Below are 26,152 nucleotides of genomic sequence, written 5' to 3' on the forward strand. Positions count from 1 at the left end.
TACGAATGTTCAGGTATTTTCAACGTAATGGACTTCAGCGTATTCCAAGGACAATCCATTGGCATCGTTAATCTCGTCAACGACGATGAGAGGTACACTGTGTTCTATAATACAACAATGCAGTAAGTAAAACGTACAAACGATGAGCAAATAAAAGAAACGTAAAAGAATTGTAGAAATTAAGTAAATTTATATATATATATATATCTATATGTATATATATACACACACATTTTATATACATCAATCGCTTACTGGAACAGTGTATCTACATGTGCTTTGTACTTGCATACTTATTATCGTTTTAATAAAAATTTCTGATTCACTTGTACAAGATTTCCTCGGAATCTTTTTACAATTAAAGATAACAGATTTCTTCATCATCACTTTATTCCGAACATAATATATGTTTATATAATTGTTGCTATACATATGTACGTATAATCTTTCTATTAAAATTCAATCAGTCGTAAACTTAAAAAATGAGTGTTCGCGATGGGCGGAAGAGTGAGTCCCGAATGGAAAGATCCATATCAAATTCTTGACTAGATAACAACGCAATCATCGTATGTACAGTAATAAAAACATTCATAATCGGCGGTAAAAAATAAAGGGGAACGACTACAGAAATTATCGAAATACGTAGAACAAGTGGGAACAGTCTTTTTCTGGCACGATGTTAAACGTGGTCCTCCTACGATCGATCGATCGCGATCTATAGGAGCGGTAAAATACTCTGTTTCGTTAAAAAATATAATCTATTACTTTCCAAGAAGAGTCTGTGTTCGAAAATGTGCTCGACGACAGATTGCCGTACGATGACTGTTCTAACGCCATTTAGTTCGTTTCTTAGTTTCTGTAGTACAATACATGTTTTAGAACAAACGTTTGCGTTCACGATCGATAATCTAACTCTGTTGCCGCCTTACGTATACTCCGATCGCGCGTTATGCGATCCTCGCGATCTTACATTTTTTTTTTTTTTGTTTTTATCTTTTTATCCATTTAATTTATTCGATAACCGTACGTTCCCGTTGCGCTACGAAAAACGAAAAATCCAAGCGTGTCCCGGTGAGAGACGACTTCCCTAAAATTTCGAATGAAAGTGAAATGCGCTTACAAATGCACTGCATCGAAAATGCACGATAGCAACAAGAGTTATCACGAACGAGTATATAAGGTTTTACAAGACCAAGTTCGAGGTACGCTATAAATACAATAAATCTCGTAGAGTATCAAAAAGAAGTATCTAGGATATCGTCGGAGTTTCTAATGTAATGTTCACGCGCGTAACCGTGTTATAATTTCAAAAAACGATTCGATCGTCGTTTTGATAGTCTTGATAATACTATTTGTTTTGAGGCCCATCGTCGATCAAAAACAGTAAGCTCCCGGTCAGAGGTGAACGAGCGAAACATCGAGTCAGTCGTGAAACGTAGACAGGCGTTACGTAGGGGGCTTACGCGAATACCGTGTATTCCCTAAACGCTTCTAATCTGTTGGTTTTTGATCGGCTTGAGAAGAGGTACCTTGTTTATAATATACATCTGTATAGTTCTTTCGCTATTATTAAGATCACATGCCGCCTGGTTTCGGAAGATTTGTGTCGTAAGCTCTGATCACATCCGTCTGAGTCACCGAGCCTCCTTCCTCTTGAGAGAATGCAAATCCATCTGCATGGTGCAGCGTGTGCAATAATAAAGATCGCAACCTATTAGTCTCTGTTGTCATAACACCAAAATAGTCAACATACATGCAAGATCTACAGGATTATTAGTTTTGAAGCTAGAACGATATTCCTTGATAGTCACTCATATTATAAGGAATTAGTTTCACAAAGGCAGAAATGGACAATTTTTGTCTACAAGATTAAAAATTACAAATGACGAATAAAAGACAACCTTATATTCGTTATTTGAATTTTATAATAAAATGTTGCCCATCTCTGCACGAAAGATTAGTAGGAATTGAAAGACTCTTTGAGAAGGGATTGTTAGTCTACGCTAAGATCTAGTAACATATATGTACACTGTTCAGACATGTGATAGAAACTAGTGCAAGTGCGTTTGTCGTGGAATATTATTCGTCTATCGAAAGACTGCCTTTTATCTAGAATTGAACGAAAGCCGTGGAAGATTGAAGCGCGTGCCTTTGAACATGTTTGTTAGAAAGAAAAAGAAGGTACCGTACGACGAGATTAGAAAAGAAAGAATCTGTACAATCTGATTCGCTTGGAAGTATTTCATGTTTGCTGTTAGTTTTCCTTCTCAATACCAGCCTATTCGTGTAGACAAAACAACTTACGTGATAGCTCCACCTCGACATTAACTCTGGAGGCGGTGTTCGATCGCCTGGTGAAAACACTTTTTACGTTTTTCAGTAGCCGTGCCGTCTCCGTCAATCTGCAAAGCCGTGCATCCAAAAATCGTTTTAGAAACCCTCGACAGACCATTGGCCGTCCTCATTAAATCGTATTATCGGATATTATTTTGCCTCGAGAACTTTTTCGAATCGATGATCTGTTAAACTGTCGCGCGTTGCCTTCTCTTGACAATCTATCTGATGATTAACTATCTATAGTGACTCATGCGGTGCGATTGTTGCTGAATAATTTGCGGTGCGCGACTTTCCTAATGCCTCCTTCCGACCTTCCATGGAAAATAATCATGCCGAGATTCTGTTCAGATTCTTGAGGCTTTCACCGCTTGGGTTCTTGCAGTCGCAAACTATTCGAAATAACCGTGTCCTTTCCGGAAAGAGGATTTCGACATCGCCGCCAACGTCGCGGACGGCGTTACCAAATGTTTGAGAATACCGTGGAATATTTACATTCTGAAGAACCGAAGTGTGTTCTCAGAGTCCAAGAACATAGTTTAAAGACAAACAGTCTCGATGCGATTCTTACAACCTCAGTGTACTCTGAGTAATCTTGAAAGTCCCAATATGGTATCCATAATCCTTCGATTACGCGGTTTTAACTGTGTTTACTCTTATGTCCTCGGAATGAAACATCATTCGGCAAAATTATTTTCCACGTGGTCGCAGCTTACACCTTACACCTTACACCTTACACCTTACATCGTATACCTGGAAGCTCACAGTTTTAATTTAATCGCCATGCAACACCTTGATACAGGAAAGAGTGTTAAAGAAGCGTGAAGAGTATTAAAGACTGCGAGTGGAATACGTGATAGCAGTTGCGCATACCCGCGGTGCACTCGCTAGCGAAACGCTGAACGATCATGCGGTTTGATTAACTAGCAGTGCTTTCGCCGGAAGGTGCAAAATTATAGGAGTGCTACGAGTTACGTACTACTAGGGGTACTTACACCTCGCGAGGTCGGCGATGGCATGCACAGGCCTTCACGGGATACCGCGAATAAAACATACCAGAAAACCGTATTAACAAACAGTACTTCCTTTTGTGCCAAGTAGTTAGTGATCCCCAGCGGGAGAATCGGTTTATTCCCAATATAAAAATCTGTACTATTTACATTGTTTCTGATTACGCCTTATTCTACAGAAGCCTACGTGTGTTAAACGAAATGTAAATTAACGTGCAGGGGTTAAACGATAAAACGTAATTATGTAAACAAAATCATCACTGCGTATGTACGCGTAGTATTTTTTTGTGGAAGCCTGGGTATCTGCACTGCTATTTACAAATATAAATATCGCTTATTAATTCCTACAACAAATAAGGGATAATTAGGTGTGTGCACAACGTTGTGGTAGGATTAATTACTAACAGAGTGAAACGATGAATCGAGTAAGAAATAACATAGGAAATATTATTGTTAATGATAGAAATGATATGTGGTAGCCCAAAACAATTCCTTAACCTTAGAACCCGATTTTACTTCTAATAGGTAGAAGAAGAAAACATTGTATGCCTTATTTGTATATAAATATGTAATAGACTTTGTACTACATAGGTACAAAATTAGTTATAATCACAGCGACATATAAATATTAGGTAACAAGTACGAAACAGTAAAAAAAACTTCAAGGATAGGTAAAGAGGTAATATGTTGGAATGCTTACTGGATCCAGATTAGGTGGGAATTTGTAGAAATTCTTTAGGGTCTTGGAATACGGAATGGTGCAGACGAAGCATGCTCAGTATGATGGGTGAGCCATAAATCACGCCAAACGAACGCAAGTGGGAAGATTCTGATCTTATTACGCCTTCGCGGCGACCAAATCGAGAACCAACGCCAAATTAACCATCGCCTCCTCGAACGTGACTTCGACCACCTGTTGTAATATTTATTTTTCTACTGAATGGGAATCCAATAAACATCAACCGTATTGTTATTAAGAACTTTAGCGGCGTTATTAGCTGTGACTTTATCGCCTGATAAAAAATTGCTACAAAAACAAATCATAAATATCACTTCAACTAACGTTAAAACGATACACTGCGATGTGCATGCACCTAAGTGTTCGTTTTATTAACAATGAATTTTGAAAATTTAATAGGAATCTGAATTTTCTTTTTTTACAAACACGAATTGCTAAAAAAAATTACACCCAATAAGCCATGCATGTTAAAAAATAATCAATGTATTTTTTGTTAATCTACCAATACATCATGCAATGTGTACACTGTCGCATGTTTGTTATTTGCCAATTTGTAACATTTCTAAAAAGTACGACCGGTAACTTGTAGATATTAATTAGTAAGTGTAGTTTCTCGATCCATGTACAACATTCATTAAACATTAGAACCTAATGCGTTTGTATGACGGAATTTGATCTTTGAATGATAACCGTTTGTGTAATACTGACAGATCGTATATAATAATAATAAAAAACACTTACGAGCTTCTATAATCATGGCTGTTAAATATGTCTCCAGGGTCGGATTTCCGGATTTCATTTTCTCTAGCAGCCGCGGTTACAGACTTCCACACTGTATTCTTCACTCTGGAACAGGGTACATTTGGCATACGTTTATAGAACACCTAAGAGATTTAAACTGGTTAGATAATATTATATTATAATAGATATGTACTTACGCCTTAACTGTAACATCCAAAAGCAATACTGCTAACGGTATAAGTACCAAACCCAGCCAAAAGACAGGCGAAGAAAACAGCATTCTATCATTGCCTAACATTACGGCACCCACATTGAATGTAGGCCAAAAGTTACTGAAAACACACAAATTGTTAAGGATATCTTTGACTATCTTCAACACAAACAACGTAATAAAAATAAGTCGCAAAATTTACCTATATATAAGAATAAATAAGAACCAAAGCAAAATAGATCCCCATGTTGCTAAATGAGTGACCCACGTCCAAGAATTTATTATTAAACCTGCCTTTCCGCACACTGTCACTACAACATACTGTTAACAAACATAAATGTTATTACTTGTCCTTTAAAAAAATCGGCTTCATTAAAAATCGATAGTGTACCAATACTATCGTGTAATTTGAAACGTACAGTATACACAAAATTTCCCAAGACGATGTAACCACCCTCTCTACCGTTTCCCCATATTACGTCCTCTTTTAGAGCCATTAGTGATAACCAATAAAGCAGAGATGAATGTATTAAAGCGTTTATGATCCATACCCAAAATACCTAAACAAGTAAGGAATACTTAAATTTTATACAATACAGCATTTCACGTCCAATTAAATATCATCGAAGAAATAGTATAATACCTTAATATTAAATGACGACTCTCCAGTATTCTTAGTAGCATATAATCCCGGATGAGCTAAATGAGTTTCTGCTGAACATACTTTATCAAAAAGTCCCATAGCTAATGGAGGTGCTGCTGTAAATACCTAATGTAAACGATGTACCGTCATTTATTTGTTGCGCTATAACAATTGTATTAGAATGAAATAAAATTACAACGCGACTTACAACATTGTAGAGACCGATAGACCATCTTTCAAAAAGGATTTGCCCGGACCAGCCGGAATACATAGCAAACCACAATTCAATTACATACAGACAAATATTTTTGTAAAATGAGTATAATATCAGTTTACACATTCTACTATAGTTCCAAGAACCATGAACAAACAATAGGCGTTTCAGAAAACGAAACTGTGCGATAGAATAGTCAGAAGCACAGGCTGCTTGAAGACCTTCAACGCCAGAAATTCCTAAAGATACAAAACCACAAAATGTATGGTACATATTCCTTTTTATTTCTAACAAAGCTAAAATACTATGAATCTTACCAACGCCAATATGGGCTTTCTGAATCATTGCAACATCGTTTGCGCCATCTCCGATCGCAAGCGTCACGGCTTTTTTATTACTTGTAATTAAATCAACTACCTAAAAATAATTTCTATGTTAAGGACACAGTAATATGTACACTGCGAATTTTAAAAATTATAAAAATCACCTCAGCTTTCTGCATTGGTGAAACTCTGCAACAAATAACAACTTTGCAAGATGAACATAAATCCAGAAAGTCCATTCTAATATCACAGGATAATGCAAAATCTAATGTATTTCCATCTATAATAAGGGCTACTTCATTCTGGCATTTTAAATCGATCCCGAAATCGAGGCAGCGTTGTATTATAACCTCTCTCGTTTTCTAAAAGTGTATGCCGATTTCAATAATGTTTGCAAAGTAAATTTATGTGAACGAATGTAATCTCATTATTTTGTCTTACATCTAATGACGACTCATTAATAATGTACAATGGCATTCCATGTGTAATCAATCTACAGGAGTAGCCAATATTAATGGCGGTCTCCTGCTTATCCCCAGTTAATACCCAAACATTGATATCAGCTTGTAACAGTGATTGTATCGTTTCTGGTACCTTAAATAAATAATCATTTATTTTTAAGAATATGTGTATTCAATAAAAATTATATACCTGATCCTGTAACTGATCTTCAATTGCAGTGGCTCCTAACAATCTTAATTTTGTTTCAATAAGATTTGCTGCATTATCGATCATTTTCTCACGATTCCCCAAACTGATTGTTGCCGTATGATATGTTTCACGCCACCACTGTTACAGAAAAAAAACAATTCATCATGTTATTCGTGATTTAATACAGTAAAACGAAATAACAAAATAGAAATAAGTAACACATACTTGATAAAAATTGTCAGGTATATCGGCAACAGCAAAACAAAGTGTTCTTAAACCTTCAGTTGCAAATAATTCCAAATGTTCCAGTGTTGCATCTCGGAAATCGTCTAAGCTAACCTGATCCGGATCGCTATTTTCCACAGGAGCCGGGCATAGCCTTTCGTAAATAACGGAATCAGCTCCTTTGCAAAAAAGTTTGATTTTTCCTTCTGGCGTTTTTACGATCAACGACATTCTTTTTCTAGCCGACGTGAATTCTATTACATTCAATACGTCATATCGAAGCCTTTCGCCCAAAGTTACTATTTCCACATAACTTGGCGTTCTAGTATCGAATACATAATTAAATTTACGCGCTCCATCTACTAATGCTCTTTCATCTATGAAATGAGACAAAAATAATACATACAAGATTAAAACACGAACAGTGTTTTACAGAATGCTTATTTGTGAATTAATAAATAACCTGGAGATGCAGCATGGTAAATTATAGTATCATCTATCTTTTCGGGAATAACAGTATGACATACTGATAGCAGAATCATAAACTCATGCACTACTGTTGCATGGTTTGCAATTTTCTTATCACCGGGACGAGAAGAATCTTGTACAGCTCTTCCTTCAAGTATGTCTTTAACTAGTTCATTGTTAACACTACTACCACCCTCATCGTCATTTAAAGGATTTGGCAAACTGCAAGACACAACCGTTTGAAACAAAACTACGAGGTTAAGTATGTGATAAGGTAAGCGATATAATTTAAAAAAACATACTCGTATATTTTACCACCAATTGAACATCGTTTAAATTCCATTACATTTTTCGTAAGTGTTCCAGTTTTATCAGTGAATACATAATTAACCATACCAAGCTCTTCGTTAAGATTACTGGTACGAGCCATTGCAGGAGTATCTGTTTCTGCATGATACATTTCAATGTCCATATTAATGAATGTAGCTTGAACAAATCTCACAACTTCCAACGTGACTTGCAATGAAATTGGTATCAAATTGTTAAATAAAATAATAAATGTTAATAAATTAAAAGCAAAGTTCTTAGTCATTTCCTCTGAAATAAATAAATGATTATTTAATTTTCTAACTATAATATGAAGAAAAACATAAATCAATTAATTAATTTCACACCTTTTAAACCTAAATACCATAATCCGTCCTTGTTAGCTTTTGTCCACAAAACATTAAACACAGCAGATAGAACACACAGCAAAAGAAGTATAAAGAATAACATGAGTATTTGTGTATTGGTCAGTCTGTCTAAGGTCGATCTTTTTAATGGTGCAGTTGTAGTATTGTTCTGCATAAGTTTTGTATCATGTCCTGTATAAATTACCACACCAAATACCCAACGCGTATTCCGTAGCATTGCACCGCGAAGCAGTACTTGATCGGGTCCCAAAGCTACGCTTCTACAATTGTACAAATATGTTACCTTACGAAGTGGTAATATTTTTTAATTTTTATAAGAAAAAAGAATCATACTGTTTATTAGTTTCCCGTAACACTCCATTAAATTCGTATAGATGCCTGTTTGGTGCTTCACACTGGACATTTGCATGAAGATTCATTAATTCTGCAGTATCCAAATAACTGGCAGTATCAGGATGGGCTTGCCGGATTTTCAAGTTTGTCTCCCCATCCAAATTGGCAGTCTCTATGAAAGACATACCCTGTGGTTCTGATGACGATAATAAGATCAAATCAGCAGGGAAGAAATTATTGTTGTGGACCTACATAAATTAAAAAAGAAAGAAACCAATTCTAGCAAGAGTGTATTAATCATTATCACGTTAATAGATCTAGTAAAACTAGTGTACAACCTTAACCACATCGCCAACTGCAACATTTCTCCACTGAATCCATTGCCATTGACCATTCCTCAAAACTTCCACTTCTCTCATGTTTATTTCATCGTCTGCTCTGTGCCTTTTCTGTAATAGAGAATACTAATACAACATATTTTATTAAACAAAAGGAATGTTACAATATAGAATACTTACAATGTCTTCAACTATCTCTTTCAATGCAGATACACTAAGAATAAAAATTAATGGAACTAAAGTTGTGTATCGTCCTGTTGGTGACACATCTGGTATTTGCTAAATTTAAAATAAAGAAATATAAAAGCACTCGATAATTTGTAATATTTCTATTATATAAAATAGGGAAATGTATCTGTATTTTAAAAGTACCTGCATAAGAGCAATGAACAGGAAGAAGCAATTACTATATCGCCGAAATTGTTCAAAAAGGAACATAGGTATGAACGAAAGAAATGAATATTTCGCAGTGGAAATGCGATTGTTTTTATATTTCGCGGGTTGATGAGGGGCATTAATAAAAACCACCCGTTCTTCATTGTTATCGTGTTGCCGTGAGGAGCGTTGATCGCCACCTTGAGACCCGCCATTTTCCGCTCTTATTGGACCAACTACATAAAAAAAAATAATGATTTTCATTATACAAACATAATTTGTCACCGTTTGCTATTATTGCTTTCTTAAAACTTCAATATCGTTGCAATATTAATTCGTTATAGATAATTCGAAAGGTTTCGTAAACGTTCAAACGATTCGAAGAACTGTGCTAATATTTGATCAAAATTGTTATCTAAAAAAAAAAAAACAACGTTATATTTCTTCTCGGAACTTTACTTTTCTTATTTGATTACGATAGTCACGTACATGTTACACGTCTAACCCGATCACTTGTCTAAGTATATTATTTTTTTGATACATTAACTTACGATTTTGAGCGTGCAAATAAAGTTGAATGCGGGAACTGAGTTCGTTGTACCATTGTATCACCTTAGTACGCACTATTTCCATATTGGTGTTTGCTAAATTAAACGTCTCTCACATCACTTCGTCGATTCGAATCATACTTAACCAACGATAAGAAAACACTGTACAAAGATATACTAGCGCAGTACAATGTTGATAAAGCATTGACAATAATACATACAATCTAGTGATTTCAAGATTATAGCGATAAGGATTTTATAATTCGTTCCGAACAAATTTCATCGACCGATAAATTACGTGAGTCAACTTTACGTCAACCACGGCAAGAAACATTTTGTTACGTTATCCAAGAACAAAATGACATATTTGACATGATTCGGAAACGTGTTATCATCTTCGAGGTTATAGCTGTGTATTTAAGGAAGGTTCCATTAAAATGAAATGGTTTATTGCGGTCAGTGGGGATCACATCATCCGGGGAAAAATACTTGGTGAAAATAATCCCCGTATACCTTAGTGTGTTGGGCCGGTTTAAAATACTTTTGATGCGACTATATTTGCGTACGTTACGACTGGAAAAAGAAAACCGTTTATGTCATCACATAAAATTATATTCGTGATATAAGCAATGCAAGGTGATTGTATTAGCAGAGAATGTTTAACCACACGGGCACACACAATACTGTGATAAAGTCCAATTTCGAATCAACTTAATTACAGACCATGCCAAATTACACATTTTTAAAATCGATGGTCTCTCAAGGTCATGGGTATGTTACTACAAACAACATGTGCTAACATAAATATTATCACTTTGTTATAATCACGCGTTACACATTGTTACTGATACGATATACTACGCTGGATCACATTACAGGGAACAAAAAACGTCACTATCAAATTTCAATATACACCGACCAATTACGATGCTATGCATACATCGTTTCGCGACACGAATCCAAGCAAAATATTTGTGCTTGTGTATCTCACAGTTTTTCAACGCCAATCATTGTATAATAACTTCCGGCGATATATTATCTATCTGTACGTCACCACTACTGAAACAAGTTGTATAACAAGTACATGAACGAAATTGGAAGTGAGACAACAGCCTGCTCGAACAAGGAAAATAACAATTAAATGGAATTGAACGGAAAAACAGGAAGTAACGACCTATACTAAATTTAAGAGGCGGATATCAGTAGAACGAGTACCCTCAGATATGCATCTTCGTTCGCTATTGATCAGGTAGTAACGATCGAAATTAATCTCCGATATTGTTTTGGCATCTCATAAACGATTTTTCAACTTATATAGATGGTCAACGTTCCTGCGAAACACGTACATACGCACTGTCACCACGAAACAGTAGTTAACGTACATTAATAGTACGCTTTATCCGCCCGAGATAACGATCGGTTAAACAAACTACATATCTGCGTCATTGTGCCGGAGTGAGCTTCGCGTATCTCGCCACACCCCTGTTGACTCGCAGAACCACGAATATGAGTAAATACAGACTTATAGATCGATGCACAAGAAACAACGTCAACCGAAACTAAACATTCGTATAAGTTCTGAAACTGAAGATTCCTCTGCTCATATCCCGCTTGCAAATTTGCTCGCGATACACTGATTCGAGCCCGTAGGTGGCACTGGATATACAGTGGCTTCTCCGCCGTGGTATATGTGACCCTCATAGATTGTCGACAATCGAATAATTCATGGATGCTATTTACGATACTCATACGATACTTATTTCAGACGTATCTTTTTAATAAACTTTAACATCCGGCATTAATGAATTTCTACTGGCACAAATGGATGGAAAAAGTCGAATATGTTGTTGCAGCTATGAATAAAGTGTTTGGAAAAATGTACGGAAACGTAATAATGCGATTAAATGCATCAATGTCTTCGACATAAAAATTGTACACGTTGGATCAACGTGATCGCAATACTGGAAATGAGATTTGTAGAAGGCACGGGTTTCGTAATTGTTTGATACAACACTGAGGAGGGGGTGTCCACAAAATGCGACAGCCCTGCACACGTGCTACCCCGAAAACGCATGCGCTTGCAGCCGGCAACAAGTTGATGTCAGCACCGTGCTGTACTCCACTGGCACTTGCCGCGTATACGGGGACGTGTACGGTAAGGTTGCGTCAATAAACAACCACGATGTCCGTAGACTACGGGCCAAGGACAACTCCGCTGGGGTGGCTCCACACGAGGGATATCAAACCTTATTGGACAATCCGCTCACGCTACTTTGATAGAGGTGCAGCGCTTCGATGCGTTCGCAAAGCGTGACGCATATAGGAAAGCTATGAAACGAGCATCAATGCGATACAAACTCATGAATATTTAAAATTCCTTTTCCGATTTAGCTGATGTCTATCCCATTCTTTGGAAGTAATTATCATCAAATAAGGAAAACGCATTTTAACACAAAAAATGTTTCTTAATATTAAACCTTTAACCTTTAACGTCGCGCGTGTAGATATCATTAATTTCATCGATGTCTATCACTTTTACAACATTGTTATAACAGTGAAAAATGTTTTATCTTGACAATATTGATCAGCCGCGGTACAATAATCCATTTATAGACCGCCTCAATATTTCCCTGACCTATGCGTCTTTAGTTTAACAACGATCACTCCACTTCGACTCTGTATCCAATGATAGTTTCTACCTCGTTTTTAATTCTTGCTGTGCAGTCACTACTATCGACCATAGAAACAGTTTACAGGCATCGAGTACAGAAAGCATTATTAATACATAGGATGATATCTCACCTTCGGAACTCGACACGGGCGGCCCAGCCTCCTGCAACTCGATGTGCTCGCGTGTCCTTCGCCGTCCGCTCGATAGAGGGTCTATTCGTAGGCCGATATTGTCAACGTTGTCGATACTCCCCAGATCGATGGGACTACCAATTATATAAGGCCCGGGCTGTTCCTGCTTTCCGTCGTTGCCACGGCCACTGGCGGATGAGAAACTGCTACGAACACCGCTGCCTTGCGGGGGTGTACCGTCCATATGAGGTATGGAAGAGAGATCCGGAGGTGTGAAAGGACGCAACGAGCCAGGACTGGGAACCCGGGGGCTCCCCCTGGCAGTTGGTTGCATTGAATGCAGCGGGGCCTAAAAGCAGTTAAAATTGGTTAATGCAGACCGCGGTCATAACGGATGTATTAGGTTTAAGGAGACAGAATCTGCGAACAGTCTGAATGGATCAATTGATAGACCGGTTATCCAGTCGTTGATACGGTTCAGGTTCAAAGCCCGGTTAAACAATCCAGTTTGAATCTTTTTCTCTCTAGAGAGGTTTCGAGGATCGGTATATCGTGTTTTGAATTTTAAGCGTGCGTGACCGAGTACGGTCACGGTCGCCTGGATAGTCGCACTCTATGCGGCAGCCATTTTTCTCAGCGGTGGTTATCCGAACTGCGTGAATTACGGTTATTTGGTCGTACGGTCAGAAATGTTCGCAGTCGAGATATAGAAGGGATACATTACGAACTTACCCTCCCGCCCTTTCATTATCAAATAATCAATATTTTATCACATATTATCTCAGTAGTATAATACAAAACGTACGTAAAAAAGGAAGCCGTCATACAATTTATTTTATTGAATATTTCCTTTCTTTGAACTTCGATCAAAGCTTCCTTGGTGAAAGCTGAAAACTTCTGATATTCCGCCTCCTATTTCTTATTAGCATAGAAAGTAGATGTTACTTATGATCTCGATCAATACCACATCGTACGTTTTCACACAAACAGACGTATAACTTGTTTGGTTTATAACAAAGATGGGCAAAATTCCATTCGAATAATCGATAACCACCAAGACTGACGTGTGCTAATTTATTCCTGGCGTTTATTTGATCGAACAATTAAATTTTCATCTGTTCGTTAGGAAATATTCCATTTTATCATTGAAACTTTAGTTGCTTGGGCGCGCAATTGTAATCGTATAGTGATAATGTAAGCAAATGCGCGATATTGTACAGTCTGTTCGTGAAAGATACGCGCACCTGTATAAAAAAAAATTTGTGCCCGTAGCAACAGCCAGGCAGTAAAGTACAACACTTTACCAGTATGTCGGTGATACGAAGAATGCAGAACGACAATTACATAACGTCGAAGATAAAAGTATAACAATGGTACGGAACTGATAAATATTGACATTTCTTTTTCTTTTACATTTTTGAATAGTTCAACTATTTCAAAATATGTTCACGAAGTTTCGTTTTGAAATTTAAAAAAGTAACTTTTCAATGGTCGTGAATACTTTCGTAACCAGCGAGTTACGTAACAGTGTTCATTTAGATGAAAATGAAGATAGACAGATGTATCGTAGCTAGATGGAATGACGGAACATAAAAAAAATACTTGGGTCATTGTTTGAACGTTCTTCTCGGATTATCTAGAAATGGTAACTCGGTTGATTCAGCGATATCATTAATACCGCAAGTAAATATTGATGCTCTGGGCGTGTACAGTCACGATTCATGGCATGAACACTGTTAGACTCTGTGACAATTAACGGTTGAACGACGATAAATCATTATGTTCGTATTGGTAGTGTGTACGTGTGTCGTGTGTACGTTCCCGTTAACGTGAAAGCCCATCGGGGGAGAAAAACACCGTTCAAGTAATAAAAGTCGATAGTTTCAGCGGCAGACAGGGCAATCCCTCTCATGTTCAAAGAAGAACTAACGAAGGGAATAAAAAATTATTTTTAGAACGGATGTCAGTAAATTGAATCGTTGACGGACCGGTGCAAGCGTGTTAATTTGCGTAAAAGTTGCCTTAACACCAATACCAACTGTCTCTCGAGTCCTATTTTCATTAGAACGGAGGCGCTATGCAAATTCAAACACCGCGTTTCCAATATATTTGTACCATCGGTTACGCAGAACCGGCAATACGGTCAAAGAAAAGAAATTTCCAAAGCACGGGACAATTCTGCCGCCACGGTTCTAGAAACACAACGCAATCGTGCTGCAAACGTTGTGAAATATTTTTTAGTTATCGAGCGTTACTTTCGAAGGTGGAAGCAAGATCAACGTGTCGCTACTCACTACTTTCAATCGGGTCGGCCAAGGCGGATTTTTGGTGGCCGTGTTGCAATCGGTTTTTAAGATCCTGCTCGTCGAAAATTATTGTCGCGCTATCAGGCTCCCGGTGACGTGTGCGTTCGAAAATAGTTCATTCCACCTAATCTATGCCAGAGCTCCCAGACGCGAAACACCTGCCAGCCTACCGGCGCGTAGCCACTTCCTCGACTACTCTTCACGAAGGCACCTTTGATGTCACGGCGAACGCGGAAACCAACACACATCCCCCCTCCGGCGAAACAAAAATCATCAAACTTGTCGATCCACGCGACAAGCTTCAAAATCGAAGTTCGGTTCGTTCACTGTAGATCGTTCGACGATGGTAACGCGGATATTCAACGGCGAACGCACATTTCTGGCCGGTCGAGTCGCGGGACAGGTATTACAACTCCGTGCACGAGTAAAAATATTCGAAATACGTTTCACGAGCGTCCGATTCAAGGCTGAAACAGATCCGATTCGTGGTCGCGAGCACAGCAACGCCGTGACTGTATATTTTTTAACGAGTTAACCGTACGTAAGAAGGGAAACGATCTGCTCAACAGTGGGAAGAGCCTCTTGTCAATGACGCGTAGTGGCGAGCACTGTGTACAAAACACGTTTGCACTCCACGAAGTCTACTCCACGCGAGAATTCGATTCTTCCCTGTGCAACGATCAATCATCGCCGCGGTAATATTACCGGATCGTGATACATGCAACGAGGGCTAGAGTGTGTTAAAAGCTGGCAACGTGACGGACCAGTGAAAATTGACGCCGATAACGATAACGAACGTGCCGCTCTCTTCACGAGGAGTGTTACAAGTCGCGGGTACGTACGCACTTGGACACCGTAGACGTTCACAACCGACCGCACGCCGAAGACTAGATCAATGGAGGAAAGCAACCATTCACCGCGATCGATACAGCCCGATTTCATTGATTCATCGAGTATCGATGCCGTCACGCGATTCGTGGTAAAATTCTTACGAGTTACGGGAAACGTGATTGGGACACGGACGTTACAGCGAGAGAAAACGAACTCGATAATTTACTACGGTCACGAGACACTTTTTCGCGGTTGCGTTGGCCGCGAGTAGCATCCATCAGGGCTCATTACACATAACGAACGAAGTAATTGATCACGTAGGATGAAACGTTGAACTAACGCAATCGAGGCTAGGGTGAGACAATCGTGAACGGTGCACGCGTGCACGGAATTGAGATCACAAGTAAAATTACGCTTTCTAGGAGGCCTCTATTTATTTTTTCAAACAATACGCCGCGAAACGGGGACGCGGTTCGACGTGTGGCGAAGTCGCGGCGCAAAAACTGAACAAGATTTCCCGAAGGACGATGGTCGAGGGGAACACACGCTGCCCGTGGCGTGGGCCTTTCTCATAAAAATCTCGTTTCAGATAGAAATCAGTGGCCACGGGTGTTCCCGCTGTGTATTATAAAATTTTACGCCGATAAGGTTCACGTGACGCGGCAACTTTGTTTTATGCATCTAATCTATTTTCTACGCGGAAAACCGTGAAACACCTCGTCGCGTAAAGAATCTGGTACGCTTTCCATGGCGCGACGAACTTGCAGGAGAAAGAAAGATCAGTTCTATATTCTTACGAGAAGAGGACTTGAATCGTTTGGATCCTATACGCTATAAATATTATTCCTGGGTCGGATGCGTTGGTCAGTAAGTCACGCTGTCCCACAATCTACTTACTCATGGTAATTCAATCCCTTCGATCAGGCGATAGAACTTTCTTTCTCCCCTACAATGCGTCGCGCACTGTTTATCACCCGCGACGCACCACGATCCTCGACTTCTTAATCGTCGAGGAGTTACGAAAGAGTCGTGACGAACGTCGCGAAGTGTGTCGCGCGCGAAATTATCTCTCGAAATTATTTCACGGGGAATACGGTGCCGGATAACGGTGATTAATTCGTGATTAGATTGCAGAAAGTGGATTTCCGGTTCGAGGAACGGACGCGATACCGTCGAAACGTCGAACTCGCGTCCCAGCGATTATTTATCGACTTCAGTCATCTTTCGTGGCGTTCCTTCGTTCGTCACACGTGCACATGCACTATAGTCCTTTGTCTCCCTTCCTGGACGCGGGTTTCCATGTCGACGGGACGACGCATGTACGCTGTTACCTGACAGACGCGTCGACTCTCTCTCTTCTCTTCGCGATACAAACCACCAGCAAACTTTTGCGCGTGCCACTTGCCAGCTCCGACATCGCCGCGATTGATTCGACAAATTAGACCGCAACGTGATTTCGACCGTTACGCGTTCCGCGTATACTTAATCGCATATGGACGAAACACGTGCTGACGACGGTTACGAGCAACTGGACAAAATGGATGTAACCGATCACGGTTCGTTAGACCGGCTAGGCTATCCATTAACTGTCGTAATATGTATCCCGTAGAATGTCTTGTATACTTTCTCGTCCAACACGTGGGTTTAACAACGTAACATGATCGCCTTGTGTATTTCTGTCGCTAGCGGACCGATTTACATTTCTTGTGTCCGATTATTTGGTTCAGTCGGCCGTAGAGGATCATGATGGCGAATCTCGTACCAGCCGGTTCTCTTCTTGGACGTTTTCAAGGTTACGCTCGAGCTTTTACACGGAACCTTGTAATTATTTTCCATCGTCCGGTTTCGGTCGTTAATTATTTTTGAGCAGTTCCAGGCAAGTTCTGAATGCAAAATATACCGAGAATGAACGTTGCATTGTTTCGTAATAACATGTGTATGCATAGCACACGTGTGCAAATATTTATCGTGGATGGTGCAGTGCCGGAATTAGGCACAGGCAAACCTAGGCAGTCGCTTAGAGGCGCCGAACAAAATGGAGCGCTTCGAGTTCCATAAATCATGGGAATTATTTATATTTATTGCACGCCGGTGAACTGAAATTCAAGATACAATCCGTTAGTCAAATATTGATACTATCTTAAGATCTTATACACACGTTTAACAAATTCTTTCGCGGAGCGCAGTTTTGTATTATTTAACGACTACACGCACTGGCAATATAATCTATTTTAGTTCCGACATGGGGGACGGATCCCGACTATAGTGTACCTTCTCTTCATTTTTTCAAAATAATCGTTTTGATTTTTATTACACAAGCGTATCGAATTGTTGCAAATTTGTTAACGTTGCGTTCCGGTTCTTGCGTTAGATCATTTGGCAGTTACAGGTTGCGCTAAATTTAGCAGAATATGAGAAGATGATTGAAAGATTATTACGTAAGGCAGTGGCTCCAAACTTTTTGGAAAAGATCCTTTTCTAAAACAAACAGAATTTTTGATGTTATTAAATATTATCCAAAGAAATACATGTTTCTGCCGATCACTAGAGAACTTCGAATTTCAAACTATTCGACGTTGTACCTTTCTGGCAGAAAATTCTATACGGAACACCTTTTTCCGCCTGAAAGGAGCATTGATTTGCACCATATTTACTTATTTTTAGATTTCATATTATATACGACGACAAATCGATACAACATATTTCGATTTAATTTCGAATTTAGGTTTTTTTCTTAGAAAAATTCACGGAGACGCAGTGCTCCTTTAATTCCTGATTCGATTAATTCCCGGGCACGGAGCTCTCGTTAATTATTTCGAGCAGCACACCTGATTCATTTCAATAACGCGCAATACACGATTGCGAATTACCATACTGTATTTTGAAACTTTTTAATATTTTCGACGAAGAGAAAAGTAAACACTGAGTGAAAACACGAAACGCAAAATAAATATGGAGATAAATAGAAACTTGAAATAACAGCGCGAAGTTGCAGAGAGGAAACAATAATATTCACCAGTAGTATTATTATTATCGCATCTTTATCGTATATGTTTTATTAACGCCGACAAATTGTTTCGATATATTTTAAACAATGGAAGAAAGGGGAATATTTTGGTCGAACCATTCGCCGAATGTACGTAAAACCTGGAACATTCTCGGAGATTATCGACGTGCAGTACGATGTAAGCCAGCTTTTTTTCACGAAAAAAAAAAGATAATGGCAGAGAATGCAAGGGGGTATCAATAATGAAAATAAATCGATTAAAAGACGTCGTAGGAATGATCAAAGAGTCTCCGGAGTAATTGAATCTTATCGATTCTGGATAAGGCACCTCTCTGTCGGAATCATGATCGAAGAAAAATATAGCCGACCTCTATGTCGGAACCTTTATTAGCAAAAGTCGCCCTTTAGCGAAAACGTGTTGGTTGGGCTCGTTAAGGACATTACCGCGTCAGACCTATCGGTGGAAATGTCAATTCCCCGGGGTGCCATCCTGTCCATCGATTTTTCGTGCTTGGTGTCTGTACACTTTTTATCGTCGAGTTTCGTCTACCATCTGATATTATTACAGCCGCGGAAATGAGTTCATCTTCCGGCGCGACGGAAACGAATCTGCGTTCATTAACCTTCGAGGGTTGAAATTAGACGGTAAGAGATATAAGGCGGATCGAGAAGAGGACTATATTTTATTCAGGGCTTGATAGTACCTGGCCCGGAATATCCACGGCGTATTTCAGAGAGAAAAACTCGTAGTACGCGTCTGATTAAATAATGACGTAACGAACGCGTGTCTGATCTGTTTAATCGCGAAAAAAAATTTACTGGTCGCTTCTGTGACTGTAGAAAAGTTTTACGTTGAACCTGATAGGACGCGAGACGCGTGCTTTGTTATGAGCTTCTCAAACCAGGTGAAACAGTTACGGCGGTTCGTTATCAGCGCCGATTGATCAATTTCAGCGATGAATTGGAGCGAAAGAGACCGTTTACTGGTCAAGGAAACCTACGGGTCATACTGCTGCATGATAACGCTCGACCACGCGTTGCTGAGGCGACGAAGGACGTCATCTTCAGCTGAGGTTAGAATCGGGCAAATTTTATTCATGAATAATGAATACAAATTTTAGATTCATTCGAAAATTAGCCTTTGCCCGTGGTTTCGTTCCCTCAGACGTCGGGTTTAAGTAATCCGCTAATGAATTCTAATTCACGAGCGAATATACAATTGAAACGCGAGCAGAAGTCGGTTTACCGACGAATCGAAAATTTTTATTCGCGGTGTATTAAAACCCTCCCCCTTTGGTATTTCTAAGGTTGACCCTAATAAGTTGAATGACCGGCAGGGTCTGTAAATAAATTTATATATCGATGATGCATTTTATAACTTTATAACGCATAAAACGTCGTTGGTATATAAATTTATTTATAGCCCCTTCGTTTACTCGAACTTGTTACGCGACAAAGTATGGACGGAACTTCGCTGTAAAAATTACGGAACTCTTTCTTGCGCCTAATACACATACGAATATGTGACCTGAGAATCGCATGGAATTACAGGGGGTTAATACGTTGACTAACGTGTCAGTTGTTAGATATGGGTGACGCGTAACATCCATAGAGGGTCGCGTCATCGAAATACGGGCGACGTTCATATATTACCATGTCATGCATGATATTAGTTCGTATTTCTGTCAGACTGCGAGGGAACTAATACAATGATAATAATTATGAAAATGATAAACATGAATTATTTATAACATTTCAACACACTGTCACGCGACCCTTACGGAATATCGAGCAGTAGAAATAAAATATTACGTAAATAGTAGATCGAACTGACCAACGACGAAATAATTGTAATACGATAACGCTCTGATGTTTCGCTGAATAAAACTACGAAATTATTTACACGATCCATACTTCTGACCTATCCTACGATACGTATTTCACATTGGAAGTTTCGCCTGATTGATAAAAGCTGAGCGTTCGGAAGCAATGCTTAAAACATTGATGTTAGCGAATTAGAGTGAAATAGCAAGTTATGAGAAAGTCGCGTGATCCCTGTAATTGGTTCGTGGACGAAACTATTCGTCGAATCGGGAGTGAAAGCAGATAACTTGGGAGAATCGTGTGGTAAGGAGGAGCGGCCCTTGTGGGTGCGTACACGAACAGGTGTGTGGGTTGTCTGTATACGGTGTACGGGCTAGGTTTCGTGTTTGCGATCGAGAACGACGTAGATCTGTCGATAGGATACACGTGATGCCGCGCCCTTCTGATAATAAGGGTTTATACGCTTTCCTATCGGCGTATCAGAGTTACTTAAACAATACGAACAGAAAAAAAAACGCAACGTCACGCTGGAAATAAATTTACTAACTGCTACTAATTGCGCCGTTGAATTCGAAGTATAATTTCTCAGATAAAAGGAATTTATTATGCTGTAATCGTAATGCTCGGTGCAAAAGGTTTTCCACACGCGATATGATAATGAAATTTCAAATGACCTAGAACGACCAATTTAATAGCAAGAAATTAATTTATGTATCGCGGGATGTTGTTTTTTTTAAATATTTTACGTTGCAACGGTGCCCTAGTCGTTTCTAAAAAATTTATCAAGTGAAATCACCGGGTAGCCTAAATCTTTATCTTTATTTCGTAACGACAGATTTCGAGAAACGACGGGCACTCCATCAACAATAAATACAATGTCCAGAAAGAAAACGACGCTGGTGAATTTCATTTTAATTACGCACGCGGGCAAGCTTCCAAATCACGTTTTCGTAATTGGCAACGTCCCTAAGCTTGCGGTTGTCGGCGCAGACATGCATCTGCGAGCCACTTGGAAACAGGTTGCATTTCGACGCATCTGTCGCGCACACGTGAGTTAATCAGTTCCAAACGGCATTCCCTTAAACATCAAACTACCTGTTTGCGTATATAAATCGAGTTACGGTTAAAATCATGATTGCACACACTACGTATAAACGATGGATCAATGCCATCAAATTTCGTCGTTATTATCGTTATTTGATAACGCTGCTCGAAGACTGTTCGAAGTAGTCCGCGATAACATCGGTTGGCACGATCTGTTAAGTACCACCCGCGAAAAGCAACGTCAAGATCGAAGGCGGAACTTTTTGCCAAACCGGATTTTTATGACATCGGCATAAATTCGCTAGAACGGGTGAATGGGTGGGGCTGAAACAAAAGCCGTCCCCATTCTTCACAGAAATAACTTTATGAAATTGGGACAAACGAAATGAAAAGCTGGCCGACGTTCAGCGACATATGCGGCTCACGTGAGAGAAAATTCGTTCCGTATTGCGTCGTTGTCTAAACAACGCGTGCTTTAATCAACGTCGAGGCAATTCCATTCGACAAACGTGATTCGGTCTAATCCCTAACACGAGTTTAAAAATACAGTTGAATCTCCCATTACCTGCGTGTTCCGCTATCAGAACGTTCTACTACATTCCTGTTCAACATAAGCCCCGGAGCTTAGGGATGCTTCCCTCACTTTGTGTCTGTTAGTAGAGAACAGGTCCCGCGTTACAAGTAACTCTAACTGTTGCTGCGTTATGTGTGCGTGCTCCATACAAACGCAATACGGTGTGCGGATAGGCAGGAACAAAGCCACGTACAGGATTCTAGTGCTATCTGTTAAAGCTGATCCGGATTTGAGCCATCTAAAGCTACGTTCTTACTTCTGCGTGTTATTTTATCAAGATCTGTAGAATTGGAAAAAAGAGCCATTTATTTCTGATCTTTTCACTTAAACACTATAATGATAATTCAGTGTCAAAAGATGTCGTCTCAAGCATTTTCTTCGAATTTAAAAAACAACACGACATCCTTGATTTTAGTCCCAACCAACAAGATACTTATTTTACGTGTACCAAATTTTATGAAGATTAATTTATTGGTGGAATTTTTCGGGACGTCAGCTAAGAGCAGGTAGTTTAATTATGTATACTGCAACAAAGTTCGGTATTCAAATTCAGTGATTGGTTTAATCACAGCGCGTCCTTCATTAAATGCAAAAGTGCTGATTTTTAAACACGGCTACCTTAAAATTCTCCAATAATTTAAATGAAAATAAACAAAATTGTTTTAAATATCTAAAGTAGAAAACCCTTTTAAAAGAAGAGGATGTATGAAAAAATAAATGAACGAAATAGAAACTTACTTATGCTCCGCTAAAACAGTATCTTACAACCGATTTTCAGCCTAATTATAATTCCAGACAATGGTTCAAATAGCAAGTTTCAAACGACTCCGGTTGATTTTGAATGTTCCGTCCTCTATTTTAAATTTGCCATTCTCAACTCCGGAACTGTAACGAACGATCTCTGAAAACTCTCAAATAAGTTGTATCACTATAAATATATTCGTATAACAGACTGTAGAGAGAACGAAAGATCAGTTCCGCCCGTCTGTTTCTTACCGGATATGTATAAAATAATAACCGTTGGATACAAATCTTGTCGCATTTAAAAAATTACCTCCATGAACGTTGCCTATTGTGGATACAAAGTTGCAACTGAATAGGATGATACGTGTCTACAAGAGCGCGAGTGTGCGAGCGTCACCTTACGAGCACAATTCCAGTAATTAAAAAATAAAAAGATGCTGTAACATTATATTTGATTGGTTGTTTTCAGCTAACTAGGGAGTTTACCGTTGTACCATTTAATGGATTTTAGCGATATATCGATGGATTTTCGATTTGGTACAATGTAAAGTTGCCTTCTCATCAAATTGTTATTCTGCTTCGAAATTGTGCGCAAGAGGGCCCTCGGGAGGACATTTACCTCGAACCCCCCCTTTTAGGTTAAGAGCGTCTCCGCGTTTAACGAAGAGACGAATCAGCTACTTTTGCAACTTGTTCGAGCGAAAAATGAACATACGATAGCGTGAATCGACCCTAGTATTTAGTATTAACACGCCACCGTGTTTATCGATCATTCCAGGTGAAATTTGCCACAAGGCCAGCAGGCTCATATTGTTGAATGAAAGAAACGAAAGGTATCGACTTTTCGTACGTTCGTAACGAAACGTATGCATACCGGGTGTTTCGTATACCTGCCCGACCGCCGACGTTTACTTACGATACGCGTACGAGAGAAGGAAACGCACGAAGACGTTGCAGAGGTAGTTGAGTTAGGTCATCGTGGTCGGTGCATTATGCAACAAGTAGTCAAGTTTAAGTGCAACGGGTATACCGCAGTCACGCGGATATTCCATAAATATAGATGACATTAGTACTATCGTGATATCGTAGTCGATGACGTTCAACGACTCGCCGGGCAAAATTATTCCATGTGATGTTTCCAAGTCGAGTATGTCCTTATACGATCATTGTAGAAATTAGATACAACATGCGAACATCGCAAGGACGAAGATTCAACTACGACAAGAAGAGGCTTTAATTCGTGTCAAGATCAAATGTTTCGAATTTCTGTTATTGTATTTGTAATAAAGGACACGCGAGTCGTCGACGTTTCACGTTTGACATTTTCACTGGAAGTTGCATGGTTCAAAAGTACGTGATTTAAAAGAAACTTGTGGCAACGTGGATTGAATGAAAGTTACCATTTCTCTTGTCAGATATACACAGTCCTACAATTCTAGAATAGTTGCGTTGTAAATATATATAACTTTCAAAGATCGATGTATCATTTACTATAGAATAAAGGAGAACGTATAAACATTCTCAATGATTTATACTTGTCCTATTTAGTATCGTGAAAGGAGGTATAAGATGATAATACGAATTTCTCAAATACTTATGTCAATAGGTGTGTAATGTCGAACTCAATAGTTGAAAAAAAATAGAACTGTAATAAATTATTTCGTTATACGCGTACGAACGATCCTTGTGACACAAGCATGTGTAAACATCACGTTATCTTTGCAATAGTGCGGCTTCATATTCTACCTGTCCTGTCGTTCTGCGTGTACTTTAAATGTGACCATACGAGATATAACCTCTAACGTTTTGCGTACGCATTTGTCGCAGTAGAACAATGAAATATCTGAGAAAACTAGTACTCACAGATACAGAGCCGTGTGTCCGTATGAACTATACTGCCGTATTCATGTTGCCAGCTTGTCAGCATTTCACAGCGTCAGGAGATAAATCCAAGTAAACTCTAAGGAGCTGCACAGCATACACTCACACGCGAAATGAAATCACTAGTACATACCCGTTCTATACCCGGGTAAACTGGTTTCGAACGAAACTGTATAATATCACGTTCGATGCAATAAGAACATACGGTGAACTGATCGACGATCGACTGATCGTCGACGTCGATGCAAACTGTTATTGTGCTTACTTTCGATCTCTATTTGACTCTCTCTTTCTTTTTGAAACGCTTCAGAGATCTGCGTGTATCAGTTGCTCGCGAGCGATACTTCGAGGAAACGCAAAAAGCCGCGTGTGCGACACCATCGAGGCTTACGTCGTCTGTCATAGGCGCTGCCTAGGTTCTAAAGACTGGATGTAAAGCACGTAGGAGTAGCGTACATGTGACGGAATCGGTTATTTATTATTAACCCCTCGGGCCATGGGCGCGAAACACAGCGTCCCTCTGCAAGTGTCATGGCGCGATGCGCTCAGTTTAATGTTTCTTTCCATGGGCAGGTGTCGCCACGTATCAACATGAGCGCTATCTGTAGCAACGCGGAATATTCGTGTAACTAGCGTGCACCGCGGATTTTAATGCATCGGTATTACGGATTTCGTGTGTGTTTTCTTAAATTGCGACACACACGATATTAGCACAAAATTGTTTATAATATTGAAAATAAAGAAATACTAAAAAAATTATGTATCATAACCATACCCTATTAACAACAGTATTGATAATTATCGAATAATACGAGATTGAATAGAGAAATTTTTTAGGCTGTTCTTCCGAATAGCACTCGTGGACCGATCGATATGATATTTAGATTGGCTCGTAGCCGACCGAAGGGCTGCTTGTAGCCTACAAATTTAGGTTGGGTTAGAATAACATATTCTACACTAACATTTTCCGATGAATAAAATTAAAATTATACTTAAAAAAGGCGAGTCCATTTTCTGTGGAATACAGATTTACTTTTTAGAAGATTCAAAGACGTATCCCTACTGAAACATTGTATGTCTGATAGCAGGAATCTGTTCAACGACGATACGAGGGCTACTACACAATGAAGATACTGTACATGTTAGGCAGCTGTACGTACATATAATTTCTAACATTTCTTTATCAATATCTTGGGACCGATTTAATTCCCGAAGCTAAAATATTATATTTGGCATCCGTTCCCTCTCCTTTTTCCCTCCAAATTTTATGTTGATCAGCCATGGATGCCAT

The 26,152-nt window shown here is 39.1% G+C and overlaps 1 protein-coding gene across 9 annotated transcripts; it reads right to left on the reverse strand.

Moving 5' to 3' along the window:
- Positions 1-994: 994 nt before the first annotated feature.
- LOC122397638 (probable phospholipid-transporting ATPase IA) lies at positions 995-25,502 on the reverse strand. 9 transcript variants are annotated; one of them, XM_043396915.1, is made up of 23 exons: positions 24,844-25,500; positions 12,651-12,999; positions 9,852-9,944; positions 9,298-9,536; positions 9,106-9,204; positions 8,926-9,036; positions 8,588-8,835; positions 8,234-8,514; positions 7,862-8,156; positions 7,555-7,703; positions 7,092-7,468; positions 6,867-7,004; positions 6,657-6,809; positions 6,380-6,577; positions 6,210-6,309; positions 5,887-6,131; positions 5,679-5,804; positions 5,455-5,595; positions 5,238-5,356; positions 5,022-5,156; positions 4,825-4,929; positions 2,305-2,402; positions 995-1,673 (listed from the first exon to the last, which is right to left on the reverse strand). In XM_043396915.1, exons 2-23 carry the CDS (start codon positions 12,982-12,984, stop codon positions 1,576-1,578), a joined length of 3,882 nt encoding a protein of 1,293 aa, XP_043252850.1. In that variant the 5' UTR covers positions 12,985-12,999; positions 24,844-25,500; the 3' UTR covers positions 995-1,575. The 9 variants fall into 9 exon arrangements, with proteins under 9 accessions (XP_043252850.1, XP_043252846.1, XP_043252847.1 ...); XM_043396911.1 differs by having other exon boundaries at positions 7,555-7,781; positions 24,844-25,498; XM_043396912.1 differs by lacking the exon at positions 24,844-25,500 and adding an exon at positions 14,945-15,878 and having other exon boundaries at positions 7,555-7,781.
- Positions 25,503-26,152: the final 650 nt, after the last annotated feature.

This window comes from Colletes gigas, unplaced genomic scaffold (assembly GCF_013123115.1).
Source record: "Colletes gigas isolate AHSC1104 unplaced genomic scaffold, ASM1312311v1 Colletes_gigas_Sc00010, whole genome shotgun sequence".
Classification (NCBI taxonomy): domain Eukaryota; kingdom Metazoa; phylum Arthropoda; class Insecta; order Hymenoptera; family Colletidae; genus Colletes; species Colletes gigas.

What these genes read in the sequence shown, in the direction of transcription:
- LOC122397638 (XM_043396911.1), bottom strand. Translation starts at nt 12,984, where the DNA reads ATGCAACCAACTGCCAGGGGGAGCCCCCGGGTTCCCAGTCCTGGCTCG. An exon ending in CAGTTGGCGATGTGGTTAAG is followed by an intron (nt 8,836 to 8,925) that starts GTTGTACACTAG and finishes TAATTTATGTAG; the next exon opens with GTCCACAACAATAATTTCTT. An exon ending in TTACCATGCTGCATCTCCAG is followed by an intron (nt 7,469 to 7,554) that starts GTTATTTATTAA and finishes CTCATTTCATAG; the next exon opens with ATGAAAGAGCATTAGTAGAT.